Genomic DNA, 16,845 nt, shown 5'->3' with positions numbered 1-16,845 from the left:
AGGAGAAAGCCCTGGAGAAGGAAAGGTGGAGACAACTTTGGTGTTTGGGGCTTGCCAGTGGGCAGAAAACAAGTTGATGATAGGCAACGAAGTGCAAATATTTCCTTTGATTTTTAAGAGAAAAGTGCGTGAAACACTCATGTGAACAGTCAGTGAAATATAAAACATTTCCCTTGGATTTCAACTACTTGTTATAGCCATGATTTCTGCGTGAAAAAAATTTGGAAGCCGAAGACGAATGTGAAATCGGGTGCATTTCATGCGTAATTCTGATGTTTGCAGCACATTTTTGCAATAAAAACAAACAAAAATACAAAATGATGATACGCAAAGGTAGTATAAGAGCTTCGGTTGTTGTTGATGCTCAATTGAAGACTTTCCGATTGAAAATTAAAAACTAAATAAGACCTAGGGTTAGATTCATTTTTTTTATTGACTACCGCCCACTACCGTTTCCACTTGCTTTCACTGCATTATCTAAAGCAAATCTTTGCGTTGCATAGTGATGTATACACGCTGAACTTGATGGTAACGCGGCTCTAATACCCTGCCCATGGGTTGATTGCGGTACCTATCGGCTGAAACGACTTGAAAATGGCTCTCTCGAAAAATTCACTGTAATATAAAAGAAAAAATTCCTCGATACCTACCGAAGGCATCGTCAGATTCCACAATCCACTGGCAGTTGTATAATCTGATTCCTGCTCCTCATGAACATATGCCCGCAGTCATTGAAGCCACCAATATTGCTCAAGACTTAGAAAGTCCACAACTGGATACTTCAACCGATTTATATAAAATATTTCGCTTTCAACATCACTAAATGCCAATAAAACGATGAGCAGCAGTGTAACGGAATATAAGAATCAAATGCATACGAAGTCCATATACGTTCTCCTAAAAAATGAAGAATAATTCCCATAAATTTCTTTACTTGGACATGTTTCTGCAAATTAAAGTGCATTTACGTACCACATCCTTCATATCTGTAGATAAATAGAGTACAACAATTTCCACAATTTGTGATAAGACGACATCACCAAATACGCAATCAAATCGAACCCAAGGCGCCAACCGCCGATGCAACTAAACGGTCAATGCAAAGGCGACAACGGAACATCGTGGGATATTGTAGAACTATTGTGACTCCAAGAATTTCGTCAAATCCGACTTGCAAAATTAACGCAAGGCCGCTTACATGGGGCACATACTTGCGCAGGTCAGGGTTAAAAACATTTGTTGAAATTGCGATCTCGGAAGTAGAGCAGGGGCTATTTTTTCGTCTAGCATGTGTTCTAGCAATTCACCGCTGGTTCATACGTCAGATTGCGCAATGGTGTGTCCCGTAAATGAAGGGATGAAGGCCTTTAGGGTACTCTTTACGTTATAAGTATGTGCTCCTTTTATCTCTCTCACGTTTAGTTTTTTCTTGAGCATTTTTTCCCTTGCATTATTGGATTGATGAATTCGTTCAATGATGTTCATAACGTACCATCAGAAGTTTAGCATTTCAGTGGCACGGGTAATTAAGGCTGCCTTTGTTCTTTTAAATTTGGGAAACATCCACTTCAAGACGAGGTATACATTTTCTGCGGATATCTGGGGATTAATGTTACCAACAAAAATTTAGATAGTTTTCGGGGCTCTAGCTTTTAAGGGTCTGTACAAATATGCAGGCTTGAGACCTATCTTCTTATTATTGAGGTCTTCCTTTTTTTTATAATGTGGGAATCATTTCCAGCTATTGCTCCGGTATAAAGATTAAATTTGGCCCAGGCCAATGGGGATTTGGGGTTAGGAGAGATGTATAAGTAAAGGGGTAACTTATTTTGTCCTTGAAAAAAAAAGAGCATAGTGCTATTTGTAAAGTACCTACTTTTGTATTCGTTTTTTTTTTCAAAAAATGCAGCTTGTATATTCTATAATTACGAACACATAATTGGGAGCTTGGTGGCCTTGTGGGTAGTTTTTGGTTGCTGATCGCATTTTCTAGAGTCCAAATAACGGAAAACCTTGCGGGAAAAGATGGCATAGGGAAAAGACACTGATCCCTATAATGGATGAAATGTGCATTCCTTTAGCATAGTCCAAAGTAAGCTTTACCTTAACCTGTATAAAATAACATTTAACTTCGTATACACAGTGGCTTATTCTAATTGCATTGAACTACATGACAAGAGGGGTCGGGATCATTGGGTGCATGCAATGCATTCACAGGGAGTGAGTGTTACGACAACAGATACAGAATTTCCCCGTGAATGTAGCTACCCATCAGCCACTCAGTTTTAGAGCTCATTGATTTTTTAGAGGACTTACTTTGAGTATCCACCACTTACTACTGTTTGTTACTCATCATGATCACAAATTCCATTAAATATCACCAGCAGTGAATGTGTTACCCTGACAATCTAACCCTTGCCCATTGCTTTAAAAAGTAGTCTAGCTGAAGCTTACGAACTATGTTAGTAATTTAATGAATGGTGTCAGAGTAATGTAGATCTGCAATCCTGATCACAGTGATTTCATTAAAAAGTGGAAGATTGCGAGTGGTTCCATAAAATTAGTATGCCTATGAAATTCAGTTTTAAGTCAGTATTCTCCTCTACTTTTTTAACCTTGCCCTTACATCACCATAATATTTATCATTACATATTTTTATGAATTGCTCTTGAAATCATGTGATTCCACTTGATGGGTTCATCAAATAATATGTTTACCCATTTACCCTCTTTGCATTCAAGAATATGAATTCATTTCTCATTTAGAAACTTACTAACATGGTTTATGGCTTTAGCTTAATAGTTATCATTTCATATAACATCAGCAGTCAAATCTCTATTTAACAGGCTTCTGAAGGCATATATTCTTCTTATGCTATATACCTACTTTCATTTAGATTTTATATGCATCCAAGAGACTTCTAATTGCATATTTAATCAATGCATGGTATCTTCTTTTTCTAATATTTATCACTTTTTCAAATTTCTTACTAATGTATTACATGCACATATTTCATCTAAAATTTAGTGTTTTCATTCTACTGTTTATTGACCCATACTCTTGATTTTCTTTTTTAGCCAGAAACTCTATTGAATTAGATTGATTAGATTATGATGCATTTACAATATGTATTTAATGAGGCATATATGAAGCATTAATTTATTGATAGCATAGGTAGTAAAAGTGTCAGGGGTGGTGTCTTACCCAGTAAACATGTTCTTCCAACACATGACTTTAGTAATTAAAGCCATTTAACCAGCTTAATTTTTCTAGGGAGATCATTTGGAGGATATATGCATAAGACTATCATCCGAAACCTATGGGGGTTAGAACTCCTTACCCTCCTCCCTTTCCCCACTTGGCATGGCCTTTTTTTAGTCATGAAATGATTGATCGAAAATCTTCTCCAAATACCTAACAACTGACCTTTAGAGCTGAAATTTTATAGTTTTATTTCACATTCTCTGCACAGTGATTTCCAAGACTAAAGGCAGCAGGGGAAAATACAGGGGTTCGAAATCAACTCCCTCCAAAATTTGATAGAATTTTTTAGGAGATACCAATCTGTTAACTGACTCCAAGTAATTCTCTTCAATACCTCAAAATTCATCCTCCTCCAATTGAACCTTCCCCAAAAAAAACTTATGGCTATAACCTTGTGTAGGTACTTTATAAAAATATTTCGTACATGCTAATCATCTTGAATATTTCTACAAAGTTACATTATAATGTTGGAAACACCGTAAGATAAAATAGGAAATTCCATGACCCCAAGAGCTTTGATATGGGTCACTTGGTGGCATAATTTATGTTGCCATTCCTAAAATTCACCCTTTCTGGCTGATTTTTATTTCAAAGATTGGCAACCTTTAACACATTCAATGTTTGATTCACTTGACATGATTGGTGTCTAATCCGATGAATGAAATTCGTCAATTGATGTCTTTCATCCTGGCAATTTTCCTATTTTCATAAGGCCATAGTGGGTAGCAGAGAGATGGAGCAGTTTACTCACTTGGCCCTCTCCCTTGAAATGCTCAAGAGAAATTGTCTTAGGCATATGTACCTCTCATGCGTACCTTGGCTAAATGAATCACACCTGAAATGAATATCTCCTCCAAGTAAACGCCCTAAAAGTATTTCTGGCCAAGGCCTTGTTGATTCAATTCTCTTTATCCCAAAAACTCTTTGCTGGGAAACAATCATGGACATTACCTGCAGTCAACAACCTACATCCATTGTGAGAAGTTATCTTTAGACCCGTTTTGGATTAAAAATTATGTTGTGCCTCAATATGGGAGTGCTTTAAAAGCCACATGCCAAACTGAATGTAGCATCAAAGTATGAGGTTCTACTTTATGTTGAATAATTTGGACCTATAATACTGTCTGAACAAACCTCTAGGTTGAATCACTGAGTGAGTGACACTGTCTCAGAGATTGATTCCAGATGCTGAAGAATTTTCTTGGGGTTTATCTCCATCATTTTTACTCCTCTAGAATGTGAGAAGTATAAATTTCTTTGCAAAAAAGAGATGCAAGGAAAATTTCCTGAAAGGGAATTCTATTAACATGCCACTGTCAGGCACGACAGAGGTGAGAAACATTTTTCAGCTGGAGTATGACAGGAGCCAGAAAAAATTTAAGGTGGGGGTTTATTTGGTAGGGTATTCTAAAGGCCTCATATTCCTTTTATTTTGGAGGGATTCAACCCCAAGACCCTCTTGCTATGACATTGGGCGGGGGGGTTTTCCTGAGGAGAGGATACCATAATAGCTGTATTTTCCAAAAATTTTGGCGGAGTTTGACCCCTGCGACCTCTCCCCCAATTAGGCATGGCCATGCTTTCGGATAAATATTACTAAATGCCGGTTAACACTTGCAAGATTAAAGACATAGTATAATGTCCATACACATTTTAACTTTTACAAGAAATTAAACCCGAATGTGTAGAGCTCACCGTGGTGCGTTTACGCATGCAGTACGTTTACGCAGTGCATTTTTTTCAAACAGAGATACTAAAACTGGCGCGCCTTAAGTCATTTAATGCGAATGCTGCCTCATAGGGGCTTTTCTTGTACGATTTTGAGCATCAGTCAAGCGTCGGTCTGGGGTCGTGTCAACCTGCCCCCTGAATGGGCCAAGTGTAGGCAACAGACTTGACCTAAAAACATTTTTTTACACCTAATAACGCAAATAGCCAACAACTGAATGCGTATAATTTTTATTTCATGAACTGCTTTATTAAACCACAATGCCCAACATTTCTTAAGCTAAAACGTAATAAAATTTGCTGAAAAATATCCGCGTAGACGTGCTCCGATCCACCCTATATAGATTCAATAAAGAAAATGTCCTTCTGACAAGCAATTTTGGTACTCATTTACGTAGTTTTATTGAATTTGTGTCCTTATTTCATTATAATAAATTAAACATGATTAAAAACGATACAGCCGCTCTTGATTTATAAATGGTGTAAGTAAACTTTAAGTTCATTGATTGTTAGGCGATACGAAGTTCGCCGGGTCAGCTAGTACTACATAATACATATTATGTCTCCTGCTGTTTCACCCTTGGGCTGTGGGAGTTAGTGATTTATTCTACCAGCCTGTGCGGGAGAGTAGCAAGAAATATTTTTTAATGTGAGCAATCTAAAAAGAAAGTGAATTCATGCATGATGTCTTGCACTAGTCCTTCTTTATGAGATCCATCTGTTATTTGTGGCACTTATCATTACACATTTTTCTTGTTTTTTCAGATGAGTGATGTGATGCTGCTATTCATTAAAGTCGGAATTTTTAAGAAATTATGTTTTCATTACTCAAGCACTTTCTCTAAATTTTTGTGCAACACATTCATTGGGCTTTTCGTACCATAGAAGTTTTGTTCAGTAGAGATTTGGCTGAATATTCCTGCACTTATCATAAATACGGTGACCATTTCTTTTTCTTTACAAATTTGGACAGTTTTTCATCCTTTCTTTGGTACATTTTTATTCAGATTGCACCATCAACAAATCACCGGTTTTCTCTGTTCAGAACATACTGGTTGGTGTGGGCAGTCCTTTTTCAGGCAGCTGTCCATGTTGATTGTCCTAAGGGGTTCACAGCAAGGTGAGTTTTGTATGATTTTATATCAACTTTTAATTATCTCCAATGATTAATTCAGTGCCAATCCAAGAATAGTATGAATCATAGTTTGGGTAGCCATCAGAGCCGGTGGCACAGCGAAGGGGTGGTTTTTGGGGGATAAACCCCCCCCCCCCCCCAGAGCTCAGAGAAATTTTTAAGTTTAATCTATTTTACTTAATTTGATTGATATTACTATTAGAATAGGGTAAGGATTAATAAAATATCCTTCAGAAAGCTGTAAAACTCACCATTTTGAACCATTTTTCTTAAAATTCTGCAATTTATTAATCTCGCACCTACCACTTATCCTGGTGGGTATTCCATACCCCCACTCACCCAGGTAGTAGTTGGACCTAAACTCCCCCAGCCTTAATTCTTAGCTGCACCCCTGATCAGAGCTATCTCTATGCATCTGTAAATTTATTTTACACTCCATGACCATCAATGTTGAAATATATTATCAAATGAGCACTTCTTCATTAGTTTATTTGAATTAAAGTGGTATTATTGTATGTATTGTCTATTAGCTATCCCCGGAAAGTCAATAACTATTCTGAATATCATAGCAAAGAAAAACAATTTACCCTGTATATTATCATGCAATGAATCAAGTATAAACATTTCATGTATAAAAAACTCATAATTAATGCCATAGTGTATGTTGTGAGTTGTGGTTGAGTAACATTGCGAACTCTATGGATGTATTTATGATAAGGAAAAACTGATGTTACTTTTGCATACCGTATATGTCTGAATTTAGTCCCCCCTTTTTTTCCAAAAATGCCCAAGGTAAAAGCAAAGGGGAAGACTATATTCAAATGCATTTTTTTAACTTTTCCCGAAACTGAAGGCTCAAAATTAGGGGGGGGGGACTATATTCGGAGAAATACGGTATATCTTACCAGTTTATGCATTAGTATTATTTCCTCCCTATTGCTGCCTACATTTTACTTATCCATCAGTTTTCATATATCAGCATTGCATTCATTTTTATCATCTGCATATTTTTGAGTTTGAATCAATTATGGAGCATATACATACCTAATCAGGGGCAGATCCAGGATTTTATTCTGGGGGGGTGGGGAGTACAATGGTCTGAGAGGCAAACGATCCTCTCATACATGAAATTAAAAACAAGATAAAAGCAATTACTGTGCAAATTATTCTCTTCATTTTAATATGAAATTAAATAGTTGAGGCTCTGTAATACACAAAACAAAATGAAGGTAATGATAACCACATAAAAATTTTTGTCTATTTTTTTAAGCATCTGGGGGGGACATGTGCCCCTCCCCCCTCTAAATCCACATATATACCTATACTTTTAGAAAAAAATGCATACCAGAACTGTAGTAAGGCTGGAGAAGAGTTGCAGTTGGGTTGAGTTTGGTGATAGGGAAAAGAGTTGATTGTCCCACTGAGGTGGGTTCCAAAAGGCATGCAAAATTAACTTGGCATGCTTGCTTCATTTCTACGCTGAAAGCTAATGGGAAATGTTACTCATAAATTTTTTAGCTGGAAAAGAATCGCCTTTTCAAGAATGTGGTCCAAAAAGATTGATAAGATCAGAATGGAATATACATACGTACATTAAATTGGAAAGCATACCCAACTAGCACAGGGCTAACCATATCCCCTGAATTCACATAGACTTTCCACAGAGACCAAGTAGATCGTATCTGGAAGTGGTTAGCTTCACACCAAAAAAAAAGAAGATGGTAGGGAAAAACGATGAAGATCCCGGGGAAATACAGTGAAGAAATGTCTGCAATACTAGGGAGACGGTGATCAATTACATGGACCGATGTACCATCATGCGAATACCCTGAGAACTACGTGAATTGAGGAATGTTTGCGCCATCTGCTGGCCTTTAAACGTACCAGGAGTGGCATGTTACAGACACCTAATATGACAATAAAGCCATTAAATTAGCAAGGATACACAATAAATCAGTACTTACTATAAACAGGTGGAAATAGATGCAATTGAACAAGCATTTACAAGAACCGGCAGGCACCAACAAGGAGGATAAGTGTTGTTTCTATCTTCGATGTCAGAACCTCTCGGAAATTAAGTTTTCGCACAAAATGAAAGAGTTGAAACAGATGTAGGGAAGGAGGGCTCCTCTCTCGTATCGCCACAGTCAGTGGTATCACAATATTAATTTTTGTCAAATTCGTGTCATAGCAAACCGTATAACAACAATAGGGTAGTTTCCTTCATCAAAGAAAACGAAAGATTGCGATTCGTTACCCACCATTAGTGTATTCATAATACACAAATTATTTCGATTTACCAATGCATGCATGAGGCGCAGAGCTCAGGGAACCATGTCTTAATAATCACTTATTAAAACTGGCTAAGGTCGGAAAGTTTTCCTCGTTTGATAAGGTATTAATAATCCTTATTTAAGCCAAGCGCTACCAGCTAGCAGGGTACTCAGCTACCCGCTAGCAGCCTGCGTCGTATCAACGCTAAGCCTCGCCTCAAGGTCACCTCACAGGGCGGCACCGGGGACCAGAAATACGTCGTACGGAGAAATTTCCCGGCATTCATACTTACGCGTCGCGTTTTCGCGCGCTTGAAAATTTTCACTTTTCATTTAATCGCGAAAAATAGATACCGTCATTTAAAAATCTAAAATCGTGAAATACTTACTCCAGAAGTAATAATCTTTCGATTTAGGCAATAAAAAAATTATGGGAAACCACCCTATTAAATTTGGAAATAATTAAAATGATTGCTGTGATGATTCAGACAACAAAAACATTGCAAACCTACTGCTTCTTGGAGATAACATAATTTTGGAAAGGTAAAGCATTGTCCTCGGATGGCCTCGGAGAGAAGCGGAAGTAGTGGGTGTATCCTCCAACATTAAAGGAATGAGGGAATGTTTATCATTTCCACGAAATCTCTTACATTTCTTCAAGAGACTGTTTCCCTCTTGCTAGCTGGGCATGTTCTGGCAATGATTCCTCACTGGTCCATAATTTTGAGTATGAACAAAACAGTTCATAATAATATTCATAAATCATTTTACTGGCTACATTTGGAAACTATTTATATGCATTATGAAAAATTTCAATGACATAAATGTAAATTTTAATTTCCCTTTCCAAAACAAGAGTAGATTATGAAATAGATTTGTCGAAGAGTGACTATTATTTAACTCATAAGTTTCCCAAGTGTATTAATAACTATAGTGCTACATATTTTGATGTTTACAGGTTTATGACAAATGTGTGGGCAATGTTTGCTGTTGTCTTTTTGGCCATTTACACTGCCAACCTTGCTGCCTTCATGATAACAAGAGAGGAATTCCATGAATTCTCCGGGATTGACGATCACAGAGTGAGTGTAAAATAATTTACACCTCTGATAAGGAATGAAAACCTTTCAGCTGGTGAAGTAACCCCTGGTATACTATGTTTAACTAATAAGTTAATTGTGAAAAGATAGTCTCTTAATCAAGAAGATATTTTCTCTAATTTAAAAGAATGTGCCTCTTAGTACATACCAAACATAGACATGCAATGTAGACAGCATGTGGTGCACTGCAAAGAACTGATGCTTGCCTGCAATATCTTATGAAAATATATAAGATATTGCATGTGAGTATAATTTTTTGATCATTGATCCTGTATTATCATTTATAATTAGTTTGTATTATCATTTTCTTATAATCAATTTGAAATATGAAAAAGTATTATTCCCAATTCCCTTGTAGATACTCAGGTTTACATTACCTCTCTCAGTAGGTTTTCGCAGGTTTTTTACGCCCCCCTTCTTGTGTGGGCATTTTCCTGCAGTGGGTTTTTTCCAAAAAGGACGACAGTCAATATCCTTAGGTTTTTCCCACGTTCACTAACATCTTTTTACACTTGGTCAATACTTAGTAACTTTGATAACTTATAATTTTATTTGTTGATTCTATTTAGTTTTATTTAATCTCTCTGCATGTAATTTCATGAGCAACTTGACAATGTATTTAACTGCATATATTTCATGTTAGACGAGGGGTTAGATGGAAGATGGGACTTTCTAGTCCCAATCTTGCCCAATAAAGTCGTTTATTATTATTATTAGTTGAGCCCATACTGCTGGGAAGAGTCCTTGAGGAGCTATGGAAATTTTTTTAAATTCAGTTACGTAGTATCAGTCCCTCAGGTTTGCCTCTAACTATCATAAGTACAAGCTAATAATGGTTAGAAAGATGACTTAACTTAGAAAAATAACTTAAGATGATGAGTAATAGGCAAACCAAGATGGTGGCATGTTCCTCAAGTGGGATTTTTGGGACATTTAGGATTTTGATTAGGATTCAATGATACATAGATCATTTCCACCAATTTTCAGCTTGTTTAATTACTTTTCCAAAGTTCAGTGAAATATGGGCTAATAATCATAATAATTTTCATAGCTTTATATTCACGTTGAGTAACCTGATTGAAAACCTTGTTTCCTGCTCAAGGCACTAAATCCTGCGTCTTTAACAAATCAAATGTAAAAAGAGCTTGTAGTATCAATTAGCTAAGCACCAGCAAGGCTTACTAGCGTCATTAAATGAGCAAGATGGTGGATGGTCCTTGCAGTGCAAGGTCTGTAATACATCTTTTTAATTATTATTTCTGAATGAGTGTGAAAAATGTCACTGATCAACAATCCTAGGATTGGTTTGACGCAGCTCTCCACTCAGTTCTCCTATCAGCTAATCTTTTCACTCCTACGTATTTCTTCTCTTTCACATCTCCCTTTACTTGTTCCATATATTCTGTTCGAGGTCTTCCTTTTCCATTCTTGCCTTCCACTTGTCCTTCGACGATTGTCTTCATCAGGCCATCATGTCTCAAGATGTGGCCTATAAGGTTGTTCCGTCTTCTTATTAAGGTTTTCATGAGGCTTCTCTTCTCTCCTACCCTTCATAGGACTTCCTCGTTACTAACTCGGTCGATCCTCGGTTGGTCTTGACTTCTTCTCTTCTGCTGCATACTAAGATCTTGGTTTTCTTCGTGAAAAATGTAAGGGTGAAAATTTTAGTACCTATGAAGATATTCGGCCTAAAATACTTTTGCCCACTTTTTCCTTAGTTGATCAAACATTCAATTGTAAGATCCCACAGTAAACATTGCTGAATTTCGAATGAGTATTGGGTAAGGCACATTGCCTGAGAGAGGGCTTTGGAGGCTTCAACCTATTCACACTCTCTCCCATCATTTTTTTCCCTTGTGGTGACTACCTGCAGTACAGCTGCTGAAGAGACCGTTAGCCTAAGTTCACCTATTCTCTGACACTATTTTTCAATATACATACGTCATTTCACACTACCTGATCTATTTAACTTTCTGGAATTTGCCAAAAAAATTATATAGCTGATTTAATGAAATGTTTATACCTATGGTTTTATTCTTACCGTGCAAGCAACAGTATAAATAGCATAAAAACTGCAAACACGCATGAATGGTGAAAATTTGCGTTTGCAATATTTCAGATGATTTTCCAATAAGGCAAAAAAAGTTGTTTGCCTGAGGGCCCTGAGGTTCTGAAGAAGCTCAAAGAGTTTTTCCCTCATTTCTCTAGTCTATCTCTTCCTCCTTCAACTCCCAAGGGTCCCATTTATTATGTTGGCCATATGAGCTAAAGTGTGTTAATCTGGCACTCAATATGTTGACTTTAGATAAAACATCCGAAGTTTTCATTGATGGGTCCACCTTAGATCAATGTATGTAAAGCATATTTGATATCACAGGGTACTCTATTGTAATATTTCTCAGTGTATTAAACATGTATTTATAGTTCATTCTGTGGGGTAAATCAGCATTCATTATTCAAAATCAAATATCTAATTTACCTGGTAAGTAAGGTTATGTTTAAAACAGTGAGAAAATGAGTAATTTAATCGTAATTAATGTTGCCTTTGAGGAAAAACAATTGTTTGTTATACATATTAAGTCATAAAATAAGCAATTTCATTATTTTATGCTCTAATTGATAAAATTACATTTACATCTCAAGACCAAGTATTTTTTTCCAAGTTAATATGTAATTCAACTTCAAATGAAGGAATCTCTGCAGCAATCTCATTTTTGGGCATTTTAGGGTCTTGAGGCTTTCACTTAATGAATGTTTGAGATTTCCTTCTTTTGTCAGCTCATTAATATTATATGTGAGGGATAGGTAATATAGCTTCTCTTTCAGAATAATAGCATCACATCACCTGCCATCTCCATGCTCTCAACCATTACACCTTTTCTCCATACATCCCTTAATATAATTTTGATTAACCTTTGAATCTTGGCTAATATAGCTTATTACTCACTAAATCAAGGCCACAATGATGCTGCCTATAATCCTGAGAGTATTGTTGGTTGCCTAACTGTAAGTATAGTATATAATTACTTATTCAACACTTTGTTAATTGGTTGAAAACAAATTTTAAGCCTATTAAAATTGGAGAAATCTACATATTGCTTACCAACTTAATGGTGTTTTGAGTTTTTTAGTCTATTGTTAATCCTTTACAGTCACATATATTTTGTTATGATTTTATATGTTAGCTCACCCTGATTTAAATGTATACATAAACACTCTGTGTACTCTGGACTTACATTACTGGGTAATGATAATAAATCTCAAAGAAAATTTATATTTTCTTTCTCTTGCAAAAGGAGAAGAAAATTAATTTACTTTTAGCTGATAATGATTAGCAGTGGCGTAGCCAAGGGGGGGTGTCCCAGGGGTCCAGACCCCCCAAATATGAAAACACAATTATTTTCCTTCATAAAAGAAAATAAAATATTGAAAAATCATGAATTTACAAAATATTTCTTTAAAAAGATTAAGTTTTTTCGATTATGAAATTGTTAAAATTAGTTTAAAACTCTCTACTTAGTACCCTGTTTTTCAAAATTATCCCCCCTGGTTTTAGACCCCCCCCCAAAACAAATTTCTGGGTACGCCACTGATGATTAGGACCCGTAGTGGAGGAGGAATCATTTATTAAGTGCTCCAAATAGCAGTGTAGGGAAACATAAATTTAAATTGTTTCTCCTATTCTTGGAAGATTTTTGTGTGATATATTATCCAGTATTTATGGTTGTCAAAAACTATTTCCATTTTTAGCTGGCCAAGCCCTTCAGCCACAAGCCAATGTTCAAATTTGGGACAATACCTAGTGGGCATACGGATTCAACCCTTAAAAAGTACTTCCGAGAGATGCATTCTTACATGAAGCGCCATAACAGATCTGTTGTTTCTGAAGGAATTGAGGCTGTGCTCAGTGGGTAAGTACATTAATAGGTAATATATAAATGACAAATTAAGGTTAAGTATGAATGACAGCAAATTTTTTAAAGATGGGTATTCCCCGAGATAACATAAGATTCATATGTATTTTGAAGATGTTTTAGAATCCTTGGTTCAGAACATCAATAAAAATTTCAAATTCTAAAACATTATTTGAATTATTTAAGACAGAAATTTAGGCTGTTTAGTCAAATCTCACATTCTAAGCATGAACATTCGCCGGCAGCTGGAAACAGAAATACATCACACCGACTTTTCCCATCATTCCTACTTGGCCTACTTAGTTTTCGCGCTTTTGAAATTTTTCACTTTTCGTTTAATCGCAAAAAATAGATATCGTCATTCGAAAATCTAAGAGCGTGAAATGCGCACTTTAGGAGTAATAATCTTTTGATTTAGGGAATAAAAAAATAATAGGAAACCACCCTATTGCTCAAGGATATTGCATTGCTGAAATTGAAAGCTGTTAATTTACCATACATTGCATTATTTTACACACATTATTTACTCTTTTTACAGTGAATTAGATGCATTCATATATGATGGTACGGTATTAGACTACCTAGTGTCACAGGATGAGGACTGCAGGTTACTAACTGTTGGATCATGGTATGCTATGACTGGCTATGGTCTGGCTTTCCAAAGGAATTCAAAGTATGTGAGAATGTTCAACCAAAGGCTTTTGGACTTCAGGGAAAATGGTAATTATTATATATATATATATATCTAGAGTAAATATAGTGTAGCATATCAAGTTAATTTGGCAGAAATTTGTAATAATTGGTAGGTAATCAATGAAACATGATTAATTATCAAGGGCATACCCAGGATCAAAGCTAGAGGGGGGCAAGCCATGGTTGTTCAAGTTGTAACTCAGAGAAGGTTATGAAAGGAAAATTTCAAGAAAATTATAACAGTGCTTTATTGTTTTTTTAAATTATTTGCTCAGAAAATATATTTTTATTTGAATTACATGTTTAATACTAATATCACTTTTCTAGGATTTAAAGAAAATTTGTTCAAAAATTTCATTTTGAACTACATATGTTTACTATTGGTTCTGAGGGGCGGGGACAGCTGCCCCCTCCTGCCCTCCACTGGGTACACCCATGTTAATTATGTACATATTACTATTAAATGAGTCTTGTAGGATGAAAAGTAATAAATAAATGTGACATCAAAATGTTTTTTTGGTGAAGGCCGTAAACAGTTTGTAAGATTCTAGTCTACTCCTTTTCTATGTTATCAGCTTGATTTAAGAGCCCTGTGAGTGTTCATTGGGCTTTTAATGATTGTGACATGATAAACAGTTGTTTGGAATTATGTACATTGAATTACAGCATTTTGCTGTGAGTTCATAGCAATTAGCGCCCATTCTGATGCTTAGGTATGCTTTCTCAGATATTTGTATGCTTGATATTATTTGCAATAGGTGATCTTGAAAGACTTAGAAGATACTGGATGACTGGTAGTTGCAAGCCAGGAAAGCAAGAGAGAAAGAGTAGTGACCCCCTTGCTCTGGAGCAGTTTCTTTCCGCATTCCTGCTCTTAATGAGTGGTATTTTGTTAGCAGCTCTTCTTCTTTTCTTAGAACACCTGTATTTTAAATACATTCGTCATCACTTAGCCAGAACAGACAGAGGAGGATGCTGTGCTCTTGTTTCTCTGGTGAGTCATGTATTTATTTCCTGTTGGATTTTCTCCATTCTTGAACTGACTAACTTGGTATTTGTTACCTCTTAAATTCTATTACTCCTTTAAAACTGGCAACTATAAAGTAATATTTACGCTATTTTCTCTAATAGTTCTCATTCTATAATTTTTTTAGAGTATGGGAAAATCACTCACCTTCAGGGGAGCTGTGTATGAAGCACAGGACATGTACAGGAATAACAGATACAAGGGCCGTCATCCAACACCACAGCATCCTGGTGGTCATCGTGCCTTTGGTAGTGGAGGAAGAACTTGTGGCTGTTCGTATTGCGAGGGGCTGCATAATTTGTGGGCTACGAGGCAAGAACTTGAGGCTTGTAGGTTAAGAATTCGCCATCTAGAGAAGCAGTTGGAGGCTCATGGGATTAGGCCATTGCCTCCACCTCCTCCAAAATCCCTCCCGTTACTATTACCTCTTCCAGGATCTTCCCCTGGGTCCAGAAGGTGAGTTTATGATGGGATTGTTCAATACTTTTTATTTTTTGATGTACTGTACTGCTTTTATTATCTTTTGTTTGATTAAGTGTTTATTGTATGTATATCCTCTTACCACTCTCTCCAGCTTGTTCCTCCAAACACTTTTTTACTTGAACTTTCCTAGTCTCCCCCTCCTACCCTTCGCGACTATCATCATGAGTATGATTCAGGTACAATTCAACTCCGCACTCACTGCACCATCTGACACCAAGCTACCATTGGGCAGAAACCAACTCGGGAGTACGATCAAGTCATTTATGTGATTTTCATGATCGTTATTGACAACAGATTTTTGTAGCAATTTTGTAAAGAGAATGATTTCAGAAGTCTTTTTGTGCAAGGGAAAAGTTGCCCCCCTTCTATCATATATGTACTGGATAAGTTAGGGAAATAACTCTTCAAAACTACATCTCTAAGACCTTTAAGGATTTCAGTTCGAAATTAAACTTTTATGTTTATTTCTCACAATTATTTTTAAAGATTTCAATTTTGATTTTGCATTTATCGATTCATGTTAAGAGTGGTGAATAAGTTTCTTTAATAATTAGAAACTCTTCCCTCAGAATTTAAATTTTCAAAAACTTACTTCAATGCATGTACTAGAGCGTGGATTTTACTGGGATTACTAACAATGAAATATTTTATCTTAGGATGGATTCTCTGATGCTTGGTAATTATGTGTTTAAAACTCAAAGACTTCAATGCCCAAATGTTGACATAATTAGTAGCATCAGGAGAGGATGAAGGCATATTTCTACCACAGATATCACAATTGATAATGTTTCAACAACAAACCTATATTAAACTATTAAAAAACTATAATTAGTAATTGTGCTTTGATAATCAAAGGTGTTACTAGAGGAAGCAATATTTTCATTTCATATTTAATTTTCCCATGCTGCCTTAATAATTGTATGTTTTCTCTGAACTTAGGTACATTAATGAGGAAGACGCTCTGAGGACACGTGATATGACTAGGAATCATGTCACTTCTACAGAATACTGCGGACAAATGCACAGGTTTGTTAACCTTTGATTATTTCTATGAACTTACAATATATTGATTATTAATCAATTGCTGGTTCAGTTTTTTTAACTTGAATGTTTAAATACATATTTCTATCCAAAGACCCATCAATCAGTTCCTCAGTATCAAAAAACTAAAAAAAAACCTAGCACCAGCATTCATTCTGTATTATTTTCTTAAAACTAATTATCCTAT

At 36.0% G+C, this 16,845-nt stretch overlaps 1 protein-coding gene across 3 annotated transcripts in view; it reads left to right on the top strand.

The window, feature by feature from the left end:
- LOC124166081 (glutamate receptor ionotropic, NMDA 2B) overlaps nucleotides 1-16,845 on the top strand; it is a 386,881-nt gene that overhangs the window by 368,528 nt on the left and 1,508 nt on the right. For all 3 annotated transcript variants that reach the window (XM_046543700.1, XM_046543699.1, XM_046543698.1), the window contains exons 11-17: nucleotides 6,000-6,112; nucleotides 9,359-9,482; nucleotides 13,251-13,411; nucleotides 13,953-14,134; nucleotides 14,866-15,101; nucleotides 15,262-15,590; nucleotides 16,557-16,643. In XM_046543700.1, coding sequence (XP_046399656.1) covers nucleotides 6,000-6,112; nucleotides 9,359-9,482; nucleotides 13,251-13,411; nucleotides 13,953-14,134; nucleotides 14,866-15,101; nucleotides 15,262-15,590; nucleotides 16,557-16,643 — 1,232 coding nt within the window. The remainder of the gene's footprint in view (nucleotides 1-5,999; nucleotides 6,113-9,358; nucleotides 9,483-13,250; nucleotides 13,412-13,952; nucleotides 14,135-14,865; nucleotides 15,102-15,261; nucleotides 15,591-16,556; nucleotides 16,644-16,845) is intronic.

This window comes from Ischnura elegans, chromosome 9 (genome assembly GCF_921293095.1).
Source record: "Ischnura elegans chromosome 9, ioIscEleg1.1, whole genome shotgun sequence".
Taxonomy (NCBI): Eukaryota; Metazoa; Arthropoda; class Insecta; order Odonata; family Coenagrionidae; genus Ischnura; species Ischnura elegans.
Note: the sequence above shows the minus strand (reverse complement) of the source record. Positions and strands in the feature narration are given on the sequence as shown.